We start from the raw sequence: 24,107 nt of genomic DNA, 5'->3' as shown, positions 1-24,107 counted from the left end.
GTGGCGAGACTCCGCCCCCTCGGGTCAGAGACAGTCGCGGACAGTGTAGCCCGCTGAGCAGTTGTCATAACTAGACCACCGAGGATCTGGAAAAGGTGCGGTGTCAGTGTTTTTGTTTTGATGTTCTGGGACCACTGCCTCTTGTGGTAGCAACATAGAACTGCAGGTTCTGGGACCACTGCCTCTTGTGGTAGCAACATAGAACTGCAGGTTCTGGGACTACTGCCTCTTGTGGTAGCAACATAGAACTGCAGGTCAACAACGGGACGGAGGGAGGGAAGGGTGGAGGGAGGGAGTGACAACCGGACATTTGCTATCCTTAGTGCGCTGGCTTACAGCCATGCAGAAAAACATTTGTGGCTTAAGCCCCAAAAGCCACCCCCTAGCTCCGCCCCTGCGTACAGCCCAGCCCAGTCCAGCCTAGTACAGCCCAGCCTATTACAGCCTACATGCTCAGCCCAGCCTAGTACAGGGCAGTAGAGTACAGGAGCCCAGTCCACACATGATTTCTGGCAACTAGTAGTTCTGTTGACTACCTACGTTGAATGGACTTATTGTAGGTCGCTTTGGATAACAGTGCTAAATGACTGTAATGTAATGTTAAATGTAATGTCCAGCCGAGTACAGTACAGTCCAGCCCAGTACAGCCCAACTCAGTACATCCCGCCGGTACAGCCTAGCCCAGCCGAGCCCAGCCAGAAGCAGGCTCTGCCAAATGGGTCTCTAATCCACCATTCAATACAGGCATTACTGGCCAAGCCCAGTAAATGCAATCCATCCATCCAAGCCTTGTATTGGCAGATTCAATCCCTGTAGTAACTTGTTCCACACATACAAACACACATTCTCTCGACACACACACACACACACACACACACACACACACACACACACACACACACACACACACACACACACACACACACAAAATAAATGTGGTCCTTGAATTCAATCATGATTGCATATGATTTGTATTCTGTAGCCTATAATTGAGAATGGGCTGGTTGGATTTCTTCAGATCTTGGAAGTATTTTCTAGCTACTACGATTCTCCTCAGCCAAATAGCCTATATGGCTTTCTCACACTGAGCCAGACTCGGGGCAACACTGCCCTCTGTCGGTCAAAGACGGAAACTGCCGTTGCCATGAGACACACGTCTGCATTACCTCCCTCACTGATTCAGAACACCATTTTCTCTCCACTCTCGAAATAGCCCAGACAAATTGTCTTCCCTCCTCTCTCCATCCCTCCCTCCCCCCTCCCTGCAGTCTGGCCCCCTGTCGCCCAGAGATTTGTCACAGTTGCTGCTGCTCTGCCCCCAAACGTGTTGCCATGGAAACACCGGGACACGGTGTGATTCTCCTCGGTGGCGGAGGCTTGGGGATCAGAGGCGGGATGTTTTCCCACCGTAATCTCTCTTTCTATTACTCTCCATCCATCATTCTGTCTGCCTGTCTGCCTGTCACCTTCAACCTGTCTCTCCGTATCTGTCCGCCCCCCTCTCTGTCCGTATTAGTCCCTTCATGAATCATGTCCCGATCTCGCTCTCTCCGTCTTCGCTGTCCGTCCCCGTGTCTCACCTCTCTCCACCTCTGTCTTGTCAGTCTCTCTGTCCCTCCCCTTCTCGTATCTAACTAACCCCACCCCTCTGTCCCTCCCCTTCTCGTATCTAACTAACCCCACCCCTCTGTCCCTCCCCTTCTCGTATCTAACTAACCCCTCCCCTCTGTCCCTCCCTGTCTCTTATCTAACTAACCCCTCTGTCCCTCCCTGTCTCTAATCTAATTAACCCCACCCCTCTGTCCCTCCCTGTCTCTAATCTAATTAACCCCACCCCTCTGTCCCTCCCTGTCTCTTATCTAACTAACCCCACCCCTCTGTCCCTCCCTGTCTCTTATCTAACTAACCCCTCCCCTCTGTCCCTCCCTGTCTCTAATCTAACTAACCCCTCCTCTGTCCCTCCCTGTCTCTAATCTAACTAACCCCTCCCCTCTGTCCCTCCCTGTCTCTAATCTAATTAACCCCTCCCCTCTGTCCCTCCCTGTCTCTAATCTAACTAACCCCTCCCCTCTGTCCCTCCCTGTCTCTAATCTAACTAACCCCTCCCCTCTGTCCCTCCCTGTCTCTAATCTAACCAACCCCACCCCTCTGTCCCTCCCTGTCTCTAATCTAACTAACCCCTCCCCTCTGTCCCTCCCTGTCTCTAATCTAACTAACCCCTCCCCTCTGTCCCTCCCTGTCTCTAATCTAACTAACCCCTCCCTGTCTCTAATCTAACTAACCCCTCCCCTCTGTCCCTCCCTGTCTCTAATCTAACTAACCCCTCCCTGTCTCTAATCTAACTAACCCCACCCCTCTGTCCCTCCCTGTCTCTAATCTAACTGACCCCTCCCCTCTGTCCCTCCCCTTCTCTTATCTAACCCCTCCCCTCTGTCCCTCCCTGTCTCTAATCTAACTAACCCCACCCCTCTGTCCCTCCCTGTCTCTTATCTAACTAACCCCTCCCCTCTGTCCCTCCCTGTGTCTAATCTAACTAACCCCTCCCTGTCTCTAATCTAACTAACCCCTCCCCTCTGTCCCTCCCTGTCTCTCCCCGTCTCTAATCTAACTAACCCCACCCCTCTGTCCCTCCCTGTCTCTAATCTAACTAACCCCTCCCCTCTGTCCCTCCCTGTCTCTAATCTAACTAACCCCTCCCCTCTGTCCCTGTGGGTCCATCATCTCTGAACTGACTCACAATCAGGTGAGCAGGAACAGGAAGTACACTTACAAAACACATCCATCATCACGTTAAAACCACCCTGAACTGAATACCCAGAATCTACTGTACAGGAAATACATCTGACTGAGCACATCCCCCCCCCCCCCCACCCACACACACACACACACACATACACACACACACACACCCACCCACACACTCTCTACAGTGCTGCCCCATGCGGACCATCACACCTAGAGAACAACACCACAGCTCTGTGCGCACATGAAAGCCTAGTTTATACATAAGACAAGCTATGCCTCATATACACACACAACAGTATAAACAGGCGGAAGAAGGTTCAGCAACGCTACGTGACTCACTATGACTCATGCGTTCACTGAAGGATGAAAGATCGTATCACCAGGCAGACAAACGGGGAGGCCGGTTAGGAAAGTCTTTATTTGATCTTATTTCATCTTCCACAATGGCGAATATATCAAAACATATCACAAATGCAACCAACTCTTTTAAGACAGGGAGATTGCAGCAGAGAAAACCCCCTCCCCCTGGCTTTGTACACGCGTAAACATCTTCAACATTCAACCCCTCACCCTCACATTGAAGTACACTGTGCATTTAAGAGCATTAAACCCTCACGTCAACTCACTGTGACTAATCGACTAAGACAAGTTAACAGGAAAGTCTTGATTTGAGACGCTGAAAACCCGCCCCCAACACAGGCATATCTCCGCAGTCCCATGAGTTGGAACTAACCCAGCCAGCCCCCTGGTTGAGCCGTGTCAGTTCATTATGTACAGCAGACATGTTGGGACATTAGATGGTCCGTCCTCCATCTTCCCCCGCCGCCTCCCGGGGGTCTGGCGTCTAAACGGAGATACAGGAGGGGAATGGAGAGAGCGGGAGCTCCTGAGTCTCTCTCATATCATAGCTGTACTAACGCGACACCACAGACACCGTGTCCACCTCTTAAGAACGTTAGAGCAGTCAGAGCACCAAGGAACCCTTCGAGAAATCTATACAAAATCTAGTCCTTATAATCATATATCAACAATCATGTATTTTTATTTTTATTCTTTTTATACCAATTTGGAATTATACGCCCCCCCAAAAAAAACATGCCATGCTATTATTGTGCTTTGATCCAAACACACTGTGTGGTGTGACTGTGCTTTGATCCAAACACCCATCGTGCGCAGTGACCTTCATCACACCCCCGTCTGTACGGCGCCGGTCCAGAATACAGTAGTCAACAGTAGCAGGTACTGTGGGTCAGACAGAACCCCTCTGTCATGACGGCTGACCAGGACGCCGACAGCTGGGTTAAGGCCCGGCTCGGCAGGAAGTCAGCGCTGGTCAGGAGGACCATCGGTCACTGTCCCTACGGGTGATGTCATCAAAACGCGACGCGTCCTGATGGAACAATAAGTGCAGACGGAGTCGTTGTGGTGCTGGCTGACTTTAGTGTGGGAGGTAATCTGGAGAAGGAGGAGGGCGGGGGGGGGAGGAGGGGGAGGGAGGGGTGGACAGGGGGGGGGGGGGCGGAGTCAGCGTAGACCCCGACCGATCCCGGGCCCCTGTGGTCAGCGACAGCCGCAGTGGAAGTCGGCGTTGGGGTCGAGCAGCAGGCTCTTGCGGTCGCAGTGCAGACAGTCTATGTGGTACCAGGCGTCACAGACGTCGCACTGGATCCACTGGACCGTCTCCTGCTGGGGGCGGCGGCATCGGGGCGCCGCGCACGCCTCCGCCTCCTGGACCGCGCCCCCCTCCTCCTCCTCTTCCTCCTCGCCCTCAGAGGAGGAGGAAGAGGAGCTGGAGGAGGAGGAGGAGGAGGAAGAAGAGGAGGACGATGAGGAGGAGGAGGAGGGAGAGGGCAGGGAAGGGCGTGGAGGAGGGTGCTTCCTGGGCCGGCCGCGTCGCTTCCTGTAGGAAGGAGGAAGTGAGAGTGAGTGTGGCTGTTGGACGCTTAGTTGGGTGTCACATTTCCATTTAACGGTTGGACAGATGGGTTAACTAGACTTTAGCTAAATAAATAAAGTTTTCTGTCCTAGAATGAGTGGAGAGAGAAAAAAAAGTAAATTGCTGCCACTTTACCCGGTCTGGACGTGGAACCTGGCAAACTGCACCCTCCCCCTCTCCTCTTCACAGATCCTCAGGGATGGGGACACCAGGGTGTAGTTCTCTCCTCCCACCATTAGGGGGGAGTAGACAGGGGAGCTGTGGGCCCTTCGCCGCCCTCGCGAGGCCGAGGAGGAGAAGGCCTTCTTCTGGTGGAAAGCGGACATGCTTATCCCAGTGTGCGGACCAATCCTGTGGCTAGGATCCATCATCTCTCGCCTCGGACCCGAGCCGAAGGCCATGTTGTTCGGCTTGCCGCCGGCCGTGACGCCGTGGTAGCTTCCCATCGGTTTGTTGTTGACGGCGGCGGGCGCCTGCTTGAGGTTGAACGGCCGTCTGACTTCCTGGAAGGAGCGTCTGTCGACGAGCGCCTTATTGGGCGGCGGCAGCGGCGGGGGGTGGAACCCCTCGGACTCGGACTTGTAGAGCCGCCTCCTCTTCCTGCCTCTCGCCCGGAGCCCCTCCCCCGGCCCGCCCCGGGGGTCCTGCACCTCGTCGGAGCTGTCGTCCTCCAGCAGCACCGTGTGGGCGGACTTGCGCCGGCTCTTCGACGAGGGCGGGAGCGACTTGGACGAGGTCACCGCCGAGGGGGCGGCGCCCGGGAAAGGAGGCGGGGTGGAGGGAGGGAGGAGAGCGGTGAAGGAGGAGGGGGGAGGCGGCGGCGAGACGGAGCTGGGGTCGGAGGTGTTGCTGTCGCTCCTCTTGAAAGTCCAGGCGCTGCCCTTCATCTTGCTGAGGCTGCCGATGGAGTTGAGGATGACCGTGGCCCGGTTGATGGACAGGGCGGACAGGTCCAGGTTGGCTGCCGCCTTCCGGTCAAGACTGGTCCTGATCCGGTACTGGATGTCCGAGGAGAAGGAGCCCGCCTTGGGCACGGTGATGGCGTCGAAGTCCAACGGACGCACGCGCACCTTCTGGAACAGGAAGTAGAACTCCGGGCTTCCACTCGGCTCCGACTGGCCGCCAAACGTGATGGTGTCCCCGTCCGACAGCTCCCATTGGACACCGGCCTGGAGGCGGACCTCGTTCACCCAGGTCCCTGGTGTGAAGAGGGGGGGGGTTACATTCAAACAGAGGGGCAGGAGTGGGACTGTTACTTTACAATACTGGCGCTCTGAGTTTTACATTCAGTACCAAGCACTGTTGAAGAAGCATCACCAAAACAACGTACACTAAAAAAAAATTGACACATAAAAAAGAAAGGTAAATGTCTGGCAGCAAAAGTTACCTACTGTTAAATTACAGTTCTTATTCAATCAATTTACAGATTATAACTTATTTTATGGTAAATGTCTTTAATTAAAGTAATTTACTGTATTTTCATGACATTTGAACAGAAAAGGTCTGTAAAACAGAAAAGATCAGTAAAATAACGTTAATTTCTGTGTACTTTTTGTTTTTTTTTACAGTGTACGTGATGAATGGCGTTCCACGCCCGTGGAGCATGGGGGGGGGGGAGACGCGGCTCACCGTTGCTACTGCGGTCTTTGATCTGCACCGTCCAGCCCTCCTCCTCCTCCTCCTGCTGCTGCTGCTGCCCCTCCCCGCCCACGCGCGCGGCGTGCAGCTCGGCGTGTATCCTGGACACGGCCGTGGAGTCCAGCGTGACGTCACAGAGCTCCGCCGCGCGGCCCAGACGGAACACGCAGTGCGCGTGCGCCGGGCGGAACGTGTACAGGTCCCGGGCCGCGTCCGCCGCCAAAGAGGAGGAGGAGGAGCCTATCCTCAGCAGCTGGAAACATGGCTGGGCACCGGGCAACATGGCAGCGGCCAATCGGCAACGCCCTCCCTCCTCCCCGCCCCCCCCCCCCACCCGCCACAGCCAAACAGTGACGAGCGATCGTCTTAGGTAGACTTTGCCATGATTGGACAGATTCTAGGTCCAGGTCAGTGTAGTGAGAGGTCTCACAAGTAAGTGTAGCAGTATTAAACTGTTGTGCAGCAGTATTAAAACTGTTAACTGTAGAATATAGGAACGATGTAGTGTGAGCATTAAGTACTAGACTACAATCTGTGCTGAGGCTGCTTGAGGAGAATCTCGGAGCTCGCTACCTAAGATACCGTCCAACTGACCGATGCGACCGGCAGGGTTCAGACTGACCAGGAGAGCCACACTTCAGGGTTCAGACTGACCAGGAGAGCCACACTTCAGGGTTCAGACTGACCAGGAGAGCCACACTTCAGGGTTCAGTCTGGCTGGAGGCAGGAAAGGATTCAACCTGAAAGACAAGACAGGAGAAGACAAACCGGTTCTACTGCTTATTATAAATTACACACATTTTTTACACAAATCATTATCTACTCAAGTCAAGAGTACAACTCCAGTTACATTAAAGACATGAAAACTTTGAATGTCAAGGTTAAGTGAATGACAGGCATGTGAATATGAATTACTCGAGCACGGTTCATGGTGTGGTTCATGATTGCACTGTACTTTAGATTGTGATTCTTGCACTTTGCCTTCAGCACTAGATTATGCTCTTAGTCACTTGTTTTAGAAAGAAGATGCACTTGTGAGTTCTGGCAAGTAGTAGTACATTGGCTCTTCCTACGTTAAATGCAATTATTGTTAGTCGCTTTGGATAAAAGCGTCTGCTAAATGACTAATGTAATGTAATGTAATGATTGCCTGGCAAACTTCCGCATTCCAACCTAGACCAATAGCCTACATTTTCCTATAACTGAGAATTTACATTGAGCATTGCCAGGCCAACTAACAATAATATTGCTGCTAGTGCACTAGACATCTAGTAGCCAGGTAGGATTGGCCCTAGTACAGCCTGCTAAGCATGCTTAGCTCGCTCGCGCGATGACGACAAAGCACAATGCAAATCGCTTGTCACACAAAATAATACTGCATCTGACAAATCGTCTATGCAAATACAGTCAACCACATAACTTGCATTGTTTTAATCGAAAATGTGTCTACATTAATGCATTATTGAAGCCAATAGTCCGCTAGTTAGCGGCTACATAAAGATCAGATTGAAGAAGCTGCACGGACAGCGAGCTGGTTCCTATACACGTTAGCCAATGCATTGTAGCTGGGAGTCATACCTCGACTATTAGATCAGGTTAAAAATCCGGTGCAGTTCTCATTCACTCCCTAAAACACGATGTTGGCACCGTCGAAAGTTCATTTCTCGGGCATTACTTGAGTAGTCGGATCATCTGCCGTTTCTAGACAACTAAATCCTCGTTATTTGTTGGATTTCTCCGCAGCTTTTCGCGTCCTTTTCCTCCAGGAAGTGCTTTGAAATTTGGCGCGCCAGCCCGGGCTTCCTTGCGCGAGAACACACGCCACTTCCTCCACGCGCCGGTTGGTTGACAGCTGTGGGACCTGAACATGGATGTGTTAATAGAACTAGTAGGACCTGAACATGGATGTGTTAATAGAACTAGTAGGACCTGAACATGGATGTGTTAATAGAACTAGTAGGACCTGAACATGGATGTATTAATGGAACTAGTAGGACCTGAACATGGATGGATTAATAGAACTAGTAGGACCTGAACATGGATGTGTTAATAGAACTAGTAGGACCTGAACATGGATGTGTTAATAGAACTAGTAGGACCTGAACATGGATGCATTAATAGAACTAGTAGGACCTGAACATGGATGCATTAATAGAACTAGTAGGACCTGAACATGGATGCATTAATAGAACTAGTAGGACCTGAACATGGATGCATTAATGGAACTAGTAGGACCTGAACATGGATGCATTAATAGAACTAGTAGGACCTGAACATGGATGTATTAATAGAACTAGTGGGACCTGAACATGGATGCATTAATAGAACTAGTAGGACCTGAACATGGATGCATTCATAGAACTAGTAGGACCTGAACATGGATGTATTAATAGAACTAGTAGGACCTGAACATGGATGTGTTAATAGAACTAGTAGGACCTGAACATGGATGTATTCATAGAACTAGTAGGACCTGAACATGGATGTATTAATAGAACTAGTAGGACCTGAATGTATTAATAGAACTAGTAGGACCTGAACATGGATGTGTTAATAGAACTAGTAGGACCTGAACATGGATGCATTAATAGAACTAGTAGGACCTGAACATGGATGCATTAATAGAACTAGTAGGACCTGAACATGGATGCATTCATAGAACTAGTAGGACCTGAACATGGATGTGTTAATAGAACTAGTAGGACCTGAACATGGATGCATAATAGAACTAGTAGGACCTGAACATGGATGCATTAATAGAACTAGTAGGACCTGAACATGGATGCATTAATAGAACTAGTAGGACCTGAACATGGATGGATTCATAGAACTAGTAGGACCTGAACATGGATGCATTAATAGAACTAGTAGGACCTGAACATGGATGCATTAATGGAACTAGTAGGACCTGAACATGGATGCATTAATAGAACTAGTAGGACCTGAACATGGATGCATTAATAGAACTAGTAGGACCTGAACATGGATGTGTTAATAGAACTAGTAGGACCTGAACATGGATGTGTTAATAGAACTAGTAGGACCTGAACATGGATGTATTAATAGAACTAGTAGGACCTGAACATGGATGCATTCATAGAACTAGTAGGACCTGAACATGGATGTATTAATAGAACTAGTAGGACCTGAACATGGATGTATTAATATAACTAGTAGGACCTGAACATGGATGTATTAATAGAACTAGTAGGACCTGAACATGGATGTATTAATATAACTAGTAGGACCTGAACATGGATGCATTAATAGAACTAGTAGGACCTGAACATGGATGCATTCATAGAACTAGTAGGACCTGAACATGGATGTGTTAATAGAACTAGTAGGACCTGAACATGGATGCATTAATAGAACTAGTAGGACCTGAACATGGATGCATTAATAGAACTAGTAGGACCTGAACATGGATGCATTAATAGAACTAGTAGGACCTGAACATGGATGTAGTAATAGAACTAGTAGGACCTGAACATGGATGTATTCATAGAACTAGTAGGACCTGAACATGGATGTAGTAATAGAACTAGTAGGACCTGAACATGGATGGATTCATAGAACTAGTAGGACCTGAACATGGATGGATTCATAGAACTAGTAGGACCTGAACATGGATGGATTCATTGAACTAGTAGGACCTGAACATGGATGGATTCATTGAACTAGTAGGACCTGAACATGGATGTATTCATAGAACTAGTAGGACCTGAACATGGATGTATTAATAGAACTAGTAGGACCTGAACATGGATGGATTCATTGAACTAGTAGGACCTGAAGCCCTTTCTTTATGCACATCAACAAAGATGCAAACAAAGATGCAAATGCATGACTTTCTCACATGAAAACAAAACAGGAGTGTATCATAAGTGTTGAGTATTCAAGGAATGAAAGCAATATAGCTTTATAATAGACATTTACAAGACAAGACATTTAAACTAATTTGCTATAGGTAGGCTGCTATTTCTAATTATGTCACCCTGGCTCAAAGTATAAGTGTAAATGTGTAGCCCAAATGTAACTTGATTTAGAAAACCCCCCAGATGAAACATGCAATACACAATAGCAGTACCTCTTCTAGTCACTCTCTTCAAAATTCTTTTATTTTTCATTCAATACAGAAAAAAATCTTTATAAAAGGTCTGTGCATGATGCCAAAACAGTATAGTATAAATAGATAATCTTTTAGCATACAAGGGCATTGTTTGTTCATGGAGATGAAGTATTATAAAAGTCAATGATTACCAGTATACAGCTCTGGAACTAACTCACATCAACTTTGCACTTACGCCAAAATTGTAAAAAAAAAATACTTGTATGTACAGCATGACTGTTCAAACATCTCAAAATGAAACAAAAAGGGAAAACATTCAACCACAAGGTTACAAAGTCTTGGCATGCATCTCCTCATTTGCTGAGACACTGGGCCTGTTTCCTGAATAAATATGACATAGTTTACTTCCCACTGAGTTAAATCAAGCACACCTGAAACACCTGTGTTTCAGCAGAAACGAAGAACACAGTCTAGACGTTAATGAGCATTTTGCTAGAATGGGTGGATCTTGCTTGTGTCACATTTGTCATGCCTGTAAACATCAGCCAATGCAATCTAATAATGAAGGGAAGATATATATTATTGATTATATGCCAAACATTCCTCACCAACAATATACAGAATCTGTCATATAAATGATTGTTCCAGAGCCATACAGACATCAATATAGAACGATTCTCTTCTACAAAGTACCTGTTCACAATCATTTACCTCAATCCTGGTTAAAATGAATGGGAATTGAATAATAATATGGTATTCATCAAGAAAACACTGGCAGACCTGAATATTATGGAAATGGAGTTACGGTGAAGCTATCACCTGTGGGTCATGAGGGCGGAGCTTCACTAGCACACAGGACCCGCCTCCTTACAGGACACGCCTCCTTCTCTGTCTATTACCTCTACACACCTCCACACTTCTCCACACCTCCACATCTCTACACACCTCCACACACCTCCACACACCTCCACACACCTCCACACCTCTCCACCTCTACACACCTCCACACCTCTACACACCTCTACACACCTCTACACACCTCCACACCTCTCCACACCTCCACACCTCCACACCTCTAGTCAACCTGATGTCTTCTCTGTAGTCTTCTTCCCACCTCTCAACTACAACTTTGACTCCCCTCGCCTTCCCTCTAACTTCCCCTTCTCCCTCTTCCCTCTCCCTTCTCCTCTCCCTTTTCCTCTCCCTCTAACTTCCCCTTTTCCCTCTCCCCTCTCCCTTCTCCTATCCCTCTATCCTCCCCCCTCTCCCTCTAACTTCCCCTTTTCCCTCTCCCCTCTCCCTTCTCCTCTCCCTCTATTCTCACCCCTCTCCCTCTAACTTCCCCTTCTCCCTCTTCCCTCTCCCTTCTCCTCCCTTTTCCTCTCCCTCTAACTTCCCCTTCTCCCTCTCCCCTCTCCCTTCTCCTCTCCCTCTATCCTCCCCCCTCTCCCTCTAACTTCCCCTTCTCCCTCTCCCCTCTCCCTTCTCCTCTCCCTCACTCCTCCCCCCTCTCCCTCTAACTTCCCCCTCTTCCTCTATCCTCTCCCTCCCCCTCTCCCTCGATCTCCTCCTCCTCTCCCTCTATCTCTCCTCTCAACCTCTCCCTCCCCCTCTCCCTCGATCTCCTCCTCCTCTCCCTCTATCGCTCCCCTCTCCCTCTATCTCCTCCTCCTCTCCCTCTATCTCTCCTCTCAACCTCTCCCTCCCCCTCTCCCTCGATCTCCTCCTCCTCTCCCTCCATCTCTCCTCTCAACCTCTCCCTTCTCCTCTCCCTCGATCTCCTCCTCCTCTCCCTCTATCTCTCCTCTCAACCTCTCCCTTCTCCTCTCCCTCGATCTCCTCCTCCTCTCCCTCTATCGCTCCCCTCTCCCTCTATCTCTCCCCTCAACCTCTATCCTCTCCCTCTTCCTCCTCCTCTCCCTCAATCTCCCCCCTCCCTCTAACTTCCCCCTCAACCTCAATTCTCCTCCTCTCCCTCCCTCTATCTCCCCCTATCCCTCCCTCTCTACCCCCTCTATCCTCCTCCTCTCCCTCCCTCTCCACCCCCCCTCTATCTCCTCCTCTCCCTCTCCTTGTACCTCCCCTCTCTCCCTCTACCTCCCCCTTTCACCCTTCCTCCTCTCATTCGTCCCTCCCACGCGTGGTCCTGGCCCTGGCGACCGGGTGTAGTTACTGTAAAGGCCTGTGGGTGTGACGGTAAGGGTCATGGGAGTCAAGGGTCAAGAGTCATGTTCCAGTCTCTCAGCCTCAGTAACATTGACAATGAGAATACCTCCCTCGGCAACACGGGCAGACAACGTCGGCAGGATCTACGCAGCGCAATTCAAATATAGATACTCCTGCCGTTTCGCAGGTCACACATGCAGCGCTAACTCTGGAGAAGGCAACACGAAATCTACTGGGCAGCAGAATATCGCGAGAGGGGGAAAAAAGCAATATTAACAGTATAGTAGCAACTAATAGTGATAGTGACTGATTCTGCTGGAAACAGTCAAGCATTTTCATGAAAAGAGACATTCTCAGGTGCTGAAACTATCGCAGGGACGACACGAGAGAGCCTTGAAGAAAGAGAGAGAGTTCAGTGTGAACTCCTCCATCTCCAAACCCCAAGTCTCCTTCCTTTGTCCGTGTAATTCATACTTGCCCACTTCTCTGCACTAGATTTCAGACCGATTGGTTTAAGAACCTGTGCTTATCTCATGAATCCTAGACTTTAACATCTACAAAAGCTAGTAGTATACAAGTGTACGCACCAGGTGGTGTGTAGTATTAGGAAGGAGTATGTGTCCTAGGCCATCTTCATCGTGTGTTCAGGTGTCTACTGTGAACATAGTGAGAGGAAGGATGCTGCTTTTGACAGATATAAAAGATCTTGCATAAGCCTTGCAGTAAGAAAGAGAGAGTATTTGGCAATGCCTACATGCATGCAGTATATATATGTACAAGAGTGCCAGAGAGAGCAGCTGTTATGCTGAGTGTCTATAGGGAGCAGTCAGTGTTTGAATGGATGTGTGAGTCTCATACAGCACTGATATTGCTAAAGATTCAGTAACACTTTATTCTGAGGGGCACTTATACAGTATGCTCAGCCAATTATCAATAAACATTCAGCCAACTAACACATTAAACCTAACTGTAACCATAACCTGAAAACCTTGACCAGTTTTTGCATATCAAGGGTGTTACAGTTGATTTGTTGATAGTATAGCTGAGAATCTGTAGACTTTCAATAGGGTCCCTCAAAATAAATTTGATCTAAAATTGGATCAGGAATCATTCCTCCTTCAGCTGGCAAATGAAGGAGGCGAAGAATCTTAATGCCCTTTGGTAACCATGGAGACTGTAGCTTAGAGGGACTCTTCATCTCTGCTATCTTCAGGCAGCCTGTTCATACACACCCTCCACTATAGGCCGAGAAATCTGCACCAACTACATCACCACGGTGATAAAAATTCTTATACAAAATCAGCATGTCCGTATGTTCGATTAATGACATTATTATCAATAGTCAAGTACACTATATTGTTAGTAACGTTCACACTCAAAATATATGTTTCTCATCATTCTCACGGTGCCTTTTAAGAATATGTCAAAAACATTCGATTAAATCTAATGAATCTAAACCAGAAGTCAGATCAGACCAGATCAGATCAGAAGTCATTCTCATTCTTTGCAGGGGATCATATTTACAGTAGCTGCTATTATTTTTTTATTTTTTTTATCACAAACCTTTATCATGTTTGTGCTTTACTGTTTCAGACAGAAACCTCCGCAAAGTCCCACAATGCCTTGAGCAGTTATAGCCTCTTCCAACTTCCCGCGCGCTGCTGGCACGTTACGAACATCCAGCCCAACACGACAGGACCTGATCAGAATAGACCTGCAACGGTACTACAAAGATCACAAGGGCATTGTGGGTATTTCAACGGCCCTGTCCTACTCTTACAGCAGCAGATGGACCCTGTAGATGCACTAGAAACATACAGTACACTATATATATGGGCTATGTCCGCAATGATGGACAGATGAGAGTAGCCTGGTTAGGAAGCAGGTTATTTCCATGAAGAAAAAAACCAGGGGGCTGTTTGTTTTGCTTGTTTACTAATGGAGTGTGCGTTTGCAAGGTGGATACGCTCTGATAGGTCTCTGTGTGTTTGTCTACTGGCTCTATTCCCCAATGAACCCTCTTTTCCATGAGTTTTCAGTGTCTCCGGGGAGAGTTGGCTTAATCGTTAGCAGCCATCGATTCAAAGCTCAGTTTATTTGGACAAACCGTGCTGCAGCGTCAGGGAGGATCAGAGAGAGAGAGAGAGAGAGAGAGAGAGCGTAAAGAGGGGAGGCTTTGATTCATGCAAGTCAGTCATTCTCAGGAACTCATCTCGGTCGCCTTTCACCTTCTGCCATCCAAGGATCTGTCTGTAAAGAGACTAAGCCCACACACTCCGCCTTCCTCTGCCAGGACGCCGGTCAGTTAGTCAGTTGAGGAAAAGAGAAGTGCAGAATGGCCAGGAAATTCCAGATTGTTCCATTCGTGTCTTCTGTGATGCAGATTAGGAGTCAAATGAGTGACGAGGTAATGGGCATTCAGGCTGCAGGTGATGTCATCAGAAGTGGACGAGGGATACAGTACACGGTGACTCCAGTAACATCTGCTTGCATGACGTGGTGTTATTTTATATGGCGGTCTTGTTTCCAGAAGCAGGAACAGAGTAAGAGGACACTCGAGGGTTTAATTCCCTGTTCTGTGAATGCTGAGACAAGCACTTTCTCTGGTTGGCTGGGGTGTCACTGAGGGGTTGAACTGAGGTCCTAGTGAAATATGCCTGAATTATGACTCCAATCCAGAACATATGATTATTAAGAACTCTGCTGTGTTCTGGGTGTCTAAGTCTACGTGGTTCTTTGGCCAGGCGGAGGCTCACATGCACTGTCAATCTGAACTAAGTGTGGCCACTTTGGGAGCCTTCTGTGGAGAGTTTTAAGTCTAAATGTGTAATGCATGCATTTACCCATAATGCATTGTTGTCGTGATTTGATAGAGCTCTACTTTTTTGTTTCTTCTTTTTTTGAGTATTGCGTTAGAACTATTGTGCAGCTATGAGACGGACATATTACTGTGCTGTGGGGTGTGTGTGTGTGTGCGTGTGTGTGTGTGTGTGTGTGCGCGTGTGTGTGTGTGTGAAAGAGATAACTGTCCTATATGTTCATATCTTTACTCTAAGAAGCTGTGATCATGTTTTGGCGTGTGTGTGTGTGTGTGTGTGTGTGTATTTGGGTGAGATGTGGAAAGTATTTCAGGAGCAGATTGTGAGTACTGTGTGTGTATGTATGTGTGTGTGTGTGTGTGTGTGTGTGTTCGGGTGAAATGTGGAAAGTATTTCAGGAGCAGATTGTGAGTACTGTGTGTGTGTGTATTTTGTGTGTGTGTGTGTGTGTGCGTGTCTGCGTGCGTGCGTGTGTGTGTGTGTCTATCTGAGGAACGTTGAGGCTGAAGACATCAGTGGTCCTCTCAGGTGCTCTCAGCAGGAACCTGGTCTCCACACTCCAGGGCAGCACTTCCAGCAGAGGCCTCCGGGGGCAGAGGCGAGCCCCCGACCAGCTCACCGGCAGCGTCGGAAGCGCCGGAAGGGGAAGCGACGCTGGACCGGGGCAGGGTGGCGGGGCTGGCGCTCATGGCAGAGTCGTCCTCGACAACGGTGGCGGCCGCATGGTCGTCGGGGTTGAGGAGGAACTTGGGGGAGGCGTAGTTCACAGGGACGTCGGTGTCGCTGTCCAATGGGAGGGCAGAGGAGTTAAACTCCACCCCCGAGTCGCTCATCTCCAGGAAGTTCTTGTCGGAGGAGAGGGCGTGGTAGTGGCTCGCTTTGGACACCTCCAGACCCTGAGGGAGAGAGGGGGTGAGTGAGAGAGATAAAGAGAGGGGGGGAGAGATAGAGAGATGCTCTTTATTGAGACATCCTTACAAAACACTAAACAGCACCCAAATTAAAACCACTGTTATCCTCTTAAAAAAAACAACCACAACACCCCCAGCACCCCCCCCCCCCCCCCCCCCCCAACAAACATCAAGCCTATCTGCCCCCCCCACTGTACAAATACCCCCCCTCCGCCACATTGTATGTAAGCACAAAACAGGTGTGTTCTAGGACAAGCAGAGCATCCCCGTGATCACCTGGACTGGGTAGAGAGAGAGAGATGAGAGAAACAGAGATTGAGAGAGATAGAGAGCGAGAGCGAGAGAGAGAGAGAGATAGAGAGCGAGAGAGATAGAGAGCGAGAGCGAGAGCGAGAGCGAGAGAAAGCATTTGTATGTGTGTGAGCGTGTGTGTGAAGGGGAAGAGTAGAACGAGGTCAGCGAAAAAGCATGAATGAATAATTCACACTGTCAAGTTTCAGACTTCCTTGCATGAGCAAAAGCCCGTCACGAGTTACATGAATGCACTGGTCCTGTCCTCGTCCTGCTCTGCTCTTCCCACTCTGCGAGGAAATTTGACATTACAATTACATTACATTACATTACAGTCATTTAGCAGACGCTTTTATCCAAAGCGACTAACAATAATTGCATTTAACGTAGGAAGAGCCAATGTACTACTACTTGCCAGAACTCACAAGTGCATCTCCTTTCTAAAACAAGTGACTAAGAGCATAATCTAGTGCTGAAGGCAAAGTGCAAGAATCACAATCTAAAGTACAGTGCAATATAATATAATAAGTGCTTAGGTGGGAGGATTGTTGTAGTACTTCTTGAAGAGATGAGTTTTGAGCCTGACAAAATACTGTACAGAGCACTACCTGATATAATAGCTATCAATCCACTACCTTCCCTAATTCACCCAGCTAAATCCAAAGCAATTAACATGGACTGGATACTATACCAGTGTTATAACTATACAATTACACTGTAAGCTGCGTGTGGTCGTTGAACTGCTTCTGTCACCGTTACCCACCTTGATGGTGACCTCGGTGGTCTCGGTGGGATTGTCCCAGGTGGACCTGGTGGAGTCCTCGGTGAAGCGGGTGTAGGCTTCATGGACCACCTGACGACAGCAGCACAGAGAAACCAGGTAAAACGCTGGCGGGCGACACGGCTTCACCGCGTCATGTCAGGCACGGCGCCGCCACCACGCCACCCAGTGGAAACACAACGACACAGACCGAGAGAGAGAGAGAGAGAGAGAGGGGGAGAGGGAGAGGGAGAGAGAGAGAGAGAGAGAGAGAGAGAGAGACAGAGAGAGAGAGAGAGAGAGAGAGAGAGGGAGAGAGAGGGAGAGAGAGGGAGAGAGAGAGAGCGGGAGAGGGAGAGAGAGCGGGAGAGGGAGGGAGGGAGAGAGAGACAAAGAGAGAGAGAGAGAGAGAGGGAGAGAGAGAGAAAGGGCGGAGAGGAGGAGAGGGAACACGGAAAGCAGACGGACTGCAGATACTGCACAGGAAGCCCTTATATGAACAGTATATACACGTACGGCAGGGGTGCCCGACCCCGCCCTCACCCGAATGCGGCGCACCTGATTCAGCCGGGCGACAGGGCCGCTGGCGGGTGAGGATCAGGTGCGCTGGGTCCGGGTAGAGGGGCCGCGTGGGGCAGCCCTGATGCCTAGAGACCCTGAGGGAGGGTGCTGTGTATAGTGTGACAACGTTGAGAGAGGAGCTGTCGAAGTCGAGCGCACTCCGGGGGGGTTGGAGGAGGACGCTTCGGGGGGAGGGAGGGGAAGGGTTGCCTTTTAATGTTTTTATTGTTTTAATGTTTTATTGTTTTGTACTTGTTGTGTCTGTCTTGTTGTAGTTTAGTGTTTGTCTATTGTTATGTGTCATGCTGCAACACAATTTCCCTGACAGGATGAATAAAGTATTATCCTATCGTATCGTTGTCTGGCTATCTTTCCTGAGGGATGGTATGAAAGTCTGCGTCTCCGGAGATTGAGGTGGGCGGGGGGAGAGCGCCAGAGAGAGATGGAGGGGCAGATAGACAGAGGGGAGAGCTTTCAGAGAGAGATGGAGGGGCAGATAGACAGAGGGGAGAGCGTCAGAGAGAGATGGAGAAGCAGATAGACAGAGGGGAGAGCGTCAGAGAGAGATGGAGGGGCAGATAGACAGAGGGAGAGCGTCAGAGAGAGATGGAGGGGCAGATAGACAGAGGGAGAGCGTCAGAGAGAGATGGAGGGGCAGATAGACAGAGGGAGAGCGTCAGAGAGAGATGGAGGGGCAGATAGACGGAGGGAGAGCGTCATAGAGAGATGGAGGGGCAGATAGACAGAGGGGAGAGCGTCAGAGAGAGATGGAGGGGCAGATAGACGGAGGGAGAGCGTCAGAGAGAGATGGAAGGGCAGATAGACAGAGGGGAGAGCGTCAGAGAGAGAGATGGAGGGGCAGATAGACAGAGGGGAGAGCGTCAGAGAGAGATGGAGGGGCAGATAGACGGAGGGAGAATAGGGAGGAAGAGAAAGATGGATGCGGAAAGCGCGCGGGCGAGAGAGAGAGAGAGATACGGAAGGAGAGAGATGAAGTGAGCAGGGGAAGAGCGATGAGGTGGATCAATCGATTTTCATGTCGGACGCGTCCGGAAACTGCTGAGGGGACGATCGTCTCCTGAATCCGTAGCTAAATCCATGATGAAGTCAGAGATGCACCCAGGGGGGCTTCAGCCATAACGCCTCCTCACAGCGCGTCACATTATACACAAGTAGAGCACCACTGTTCAATCCCACTGGGACACGGGAAGGTAGTCAAACTGGCACAGGGCGCACAGAAATACAGACGCACACACACAACAGCGCACACAACAACACACACACACAGATACGAACACAGACGATGTAAACTGCACACCTAGGACACCTGGGCTCGTAGCTGATTAAGAATCGAAATTGTTCCCTCCAAATGTTTAAATGCCACTTGTTTGTGTGATTAAACATGAACATCATGAACATCTGTCTCGCAAACTCTAACTCAATTTTACAATATGGCACAATGCTCTTGGTCCAAGAGCATTGGGTCATAGAATGTACAACTCATGTAGAATGTACATTTCATGCAGTGGTTATTGCTGTAGTATAGAATAGTAATATGAACTATGTCTGTCATACTAGAGACACACTGACACTGCATACTACCAGGCAGTGCAGCTGTGATAAACTTAGGAAACCTAATCCTTGGAAATTTAATCCAGATTATTACATCTTAATCCCATGGAGTTCTCTCTATGCTCCTACTGCTACTAGTCCCATTATAAATAAGAAATAACTTTATATAAATAACCTGGGTCAGAATATTCAACTGGACTTATCACAGCATGTCCTCAAGAACAACGGAGTGTCATAACAAGGCCAATTGATATGTTAATCGCTACTGCCCTTGCTTATCACACACACACACACTCTGTCACACAAACACATACTGTACAAAGGGAGAAGAGACACACACTAGTCAGCACGTACACTAACGATACCCACACATACACATATAGATACATTTTGACCTGCACCCATGTAACAGCGACACCATGTATGTGCATGTGTGTGCCCTCCGCGGGGCCTCGGACGGACACATCTGTATGCTTATATTTGCACTGAAGCTATGACTGCAGGTACCATGACGACGCCATGGGGGAGCAGCTGAGTTGTTCGTTTAGGAGCCGGGAGACGAGGGAGGCGGGGGGAGGTTTATAGACGGATCGTGGTCGGCACAGACAGGCGTCATCACTGAGCTGATGATGGAGGGAGCAGGGGTCTGGCCTGGCCCCGCCCAGCACAGTGAGCCTAGCACCCCCCCACACACACCCCCCCCCCCCCCAACCCCCCACGGAGTCATGATGGCTAGCATTAGTACAAACACCCATACAGATCCATCCACGTAGAGATACACTAGAGGCCAAATACACAGGAAGCCACAACACTGTTCTCTCACCCAGAAGAGGCTCCGCCTGACGGTCCTTCAAGAGGGAGACGCAACAACGCAGAGAAACGCAACATCGTTAGCTAGCTAGCTTAGCTTCGCCCTCAACTCCCAAAACACTGGTATCCTGCTCTCTGCCTGAGGTCAGCTACTACCTAGAGCCATACAGGGTTCTTTGCTTGTCCCTGTGAGAGAAATCTCTAGAAGGTTCTAGCTAAAACAGTTTTGTCAATAAAAAAAAGGGAACCAGACAGGGTTTCTCCCACAGGGAGACAGAATCATTAGCTGTTATCATCTGTTGGAGGGGTGGTTTCAAAACTTATGAATTACGTTTATGTGGTCAAAACCTGATGGAAGTGAATGGCAAATATTTGTTTCTGCCAATGGACAGTAGAAGACGTTTTAAACATTTACTTCTCTTATCTTCAGCTACATAGGAAGATTATCTCGTTCTCCCAACTATCGATATTCTTGTGGCTCTACCGAAGGCATCCATACCAAAGACACACAGGGACAAGGACACACATAAGACAGTGTTAGAGAGAAAGACAACAGAAGGACAGCAAAGTGCAAACACACACATACCCGTAGAAACGTAAGTGCTTTACTTTGACAAAACTTTTCAGGTAAAACATTGCTGATGTTTGTGATTAGTCTTTAGTCCAAGATAAACCAGTTAACCAAAATGTAGATGGATTTTGGACATAACATAATTAAGCAATAAACCACTCTAGGCCGTGTGTTATAGTGATTTTATAACAGCTAGGGGGCGTTGTTAAACCCCCCTAGCTGTTATAAAATCACTATAACACACGGCCTAGAGTGGTTTATTGCTTTTATACAATGGTTACTACAGCTATTAGTGTAAAATAAACACACAGCAATATAAAATATTAACATTTATTCAAAACAAAGCATCATTCCCTCAATTTCGCCAAACAAAATAGTTCCTCTAACAAAAGGGTTGCCAAGCAACAGATGCATTGGATGGAATGTTCAGTTGTTTTGAAAAAACACAGGCCTACAGTGCATTGGATCAAATGGGAGGCGCATTAATACTGAAAATGTAATGATATGCGGTCCCAGGAGTGTGTTACAAAGGGTGCGTTAAGTAGCTGAGCGCTCACTCTTAGGATGCTCACTCTGAGCGAGCGCTGAGCGGTTTTTAAAACCACTTAACGGTCTGCTCTAACCGAACGCTGAGTTGCTAGGAGACGAGAACTTTTCACCTGTTGTCAATCATGTGTGATTAGCGAGCAGCGTCCCAACGATTCCCAAGCCAAAACGCGTTCCCTTGTTTTTTTTTTTGCTCAGGTGAAGATGATGATGATGATGGTGTTTGGCTCAAACTGCTCATAGTTCAAAACTGCTCACTTGTGCTCTGAGCAGATCAGTCTGAGCGTAACTGAGCAACCCGTTAAATGAATTCTGATCACTGATCACTCACTGAGCGCTCAGCTACTTAACGCGCCCAAAGTATTTTTAACACGGCTTCCAGCCAATCAGAATCAAGAACCAGAACTAACCGTTGTATAATATACAGTAAATCTATGGTGAGACATGTTTGACCACGGTTCTCGCAAACCCCGCCCCCCCTCCCCCATCTCCCCCCCTCCCTCTCCCTCCTCACCTGTCTGAACGCGTCCCCGTCCCCCTTGCCAGCCTGCTGAGCGATCATGGAGATCTTCTGGGCCTTCTTCCCCCGCCGGTGCACCTTGATGAGGCAGGACACCAGGCAGACCAGCAGCAGAAACACCAGCAGGCCCAGCAGGGACAGGATCACCATGTACAGGTTGGGGAGCTTGTAGGCTGGGGGGGAGGAGGGAGAGAGATTGTGGAGAGATAGAGAGAGAGAGAGAGAGAGAGGGGGGGGGGGGGTAGGGAGAGAGAGAGGAGAGAGAGAGAGAGAGAGGGGGGGGGGTTAGGGAGAGAGAGAGAGAGAGAGAGAGGGGGGGGGGGTTAGGGAGAGAGATTGTGGAGAGATAGAGATAGAGAGAGAGAGAGAGAGAGAGGAGGGGGGAGGAGGGAGAGAGATTGTGGAGAGATAGAGAGAGAGAGAGAGAGAGAGAGAGAGGAGGGGGGGAGGAGGGAGAGAGATTGTGGAGAGATAGAGAGAGAGAGAGAGAGAGAGAGAGAGAGAGAGAGAGAGAGAGAGGGGGGGGGAGAGAGATTGTGGAGATAGAGATAGAGAGAGAGGGGGGGGGGGGGAGGGAGAGAGATTGTGGAGAGATAGAGAGAGAGAGAGAGAGAGAGAGAGAGAGAGAGAGGGGGGGGGTTAGGGAGAGAGAGTTCCAGCATCCGGAGAGAGCAGTGAGAAAAAGAACAGCGGCCCGGTAGTGAGGAAGAGAAGGTGACAGAGAAGGATGAGACAGAGAGATGATGTACGGAACTGGTCAATGATCCTGTGGTACAACCCTCCCCCCTCCCCACTCCTACTGTATTATATTCTATCATATCCTTCTCTACTCTACTCTCTCTAGGGGCGGCTGTTAGTAGCTCAGTTGGTAGAGCGGGTCGTTCAATGATCGAAGGGTCAGTGGTTCGAATCCCAGCTCCGACTGTCCACATGTCGAAGTGTCCTTGAGCAAGACACCTAACCCCAAATTGCTCCCAATGAGCAGGTTAGCACCTTGCATGGCAGCTACCGCCATTGGTGTGTGAATGGGTGAATGAGAGGCCATTGTAAAGCGCTTTGAGTGCCGCTAAGGTGGAAAAGCGCTATATAAGTGCAGTTAATTTACCATTTACTTTGTTCTCTTCTGTTCTACTGTACTCTACTGTATTTCCCCCTCCCCCAGACCCTCATCTTACATTCCACCTCCAGGTAGATGTTGGCTACTGGGAAGCCGTCCAGGTCAGTGACCACGAACAGGCCCATGTCCCCAGCCCTGACCCGCTCCAGGATGACCAGAGACCCCTCCACGCTCAGCCGGCCATCCAGAGCCGGCTCTAGGGGAACCACCACCCCCTGGTCCACTATGGCCCGCCCCCGGTGGTCCGAGTCAGGCTTGTACTGGAGGGTGACTTGGGTGTGGTCCAGGTACAGGTTGATCTTCAAGGTTTGGCCGTACGAGAGGCGGACGAAGGTCTGGTGCTCTGTTGGAGAGAGAAGAAGGGAGAGGGGGAGAGAGGGGGAATGGGAGGGGATAGGGAGGGGTGATGTGGATGTAGAGGGCTTGTGTTTAAACGCAATTATTGTAAGTCGCTTTGGATAAAAGCGTCTGCTAAATGACTGTAATGTAATGTACGGTAATGTGTTTGGAAACCAGTATGAATAATAGCAGATTTAAATAATGAATGGTAACTAACACACATTTTTTTTACCATTTCATCCCCATGTCTTCTCGGCCATCAATGTCCCCCTCTAACCCCCCTGACCTGCGCTCACCTCTAAGCGCTAACCTTTGACCTCTCACCTCTGACATTGAGGCAGTTCCTCTTCCTGACCTTGCCGTCGCGGTCCAGCACAGTGAAGCTGCCCTCGTCCGCCCCCCTCACCCCGTGGAGGGTGACCCTCTTGTCCGTCACGCTGAGCCTGTCCTGGTAGCCCTCCGCTGGGCCGGCCGTCTGGTTCAGCAGGACCACGGCCGGGGGCTCGTCGGTGGTCTGGTTGGCCTGGGCGTGGCCGGGCTGGAACTCCAGGGTGATGGGGCCCGCGATGCTGTCGAGGGGGAAGAAGTACGTCTCTCCGTACTTCACCACGTCCTCCAGAGAACAGTCTGGAAGGGGGAGGAGAGGAGAAGAGGAGAGGAGAGGAGAGGAGAGGAGAGGAGAGGAGAGGAGAGGAGAGGAGAGGAGAGGAGAGGAGAGGAGAGGAGAGGAGAG

General features: G+C 49.3%; 1 protein-coding gene across 1 annotated transcript; it reads right to left on the bottom strand.

The window, feature by feature from the left end:
- Positions 1-4,305: 4,305 nt before the first annotated feature.
- On the bottom strand, positions 4,306-6,602 carry tcf19l (transcription factor 19 (SC1), like; the record flags this gene model as incomplete). Its single annotated transcript, XM_084455033.1, has 3 exons — positions 4,306-4,645; positions 4,817-5,879; positions 6,311-6,602. The coding sequence occupies 3 exons, from the start codon at positions 6,600-6,602 to the stop codon at positions 4,306-4,308; spliced, it is 1,695 nt and encodes a 564-aa protein (XP_084311159.1).
- Between the last annotated feature and the right edge of the window lie 17,505 nt (positions 6,603-24,107).

Source organism: Borostomias antarcticus, assembly GCF_949987555.1.
Source record: "Borostomias antarcticus genome assembly, chromosome: 21".
Lineage (NCBI taxonomy): Eukaryota > Metazoa > Chordata > Actinopteri > Stomiiformes > Stomiidae > Borostomias > Borostomias antarcticus.
Note: the sequence above shows the minus strand (reverse complement) of the source record. Positions and strands in the feature narration are given on the sequence as shown.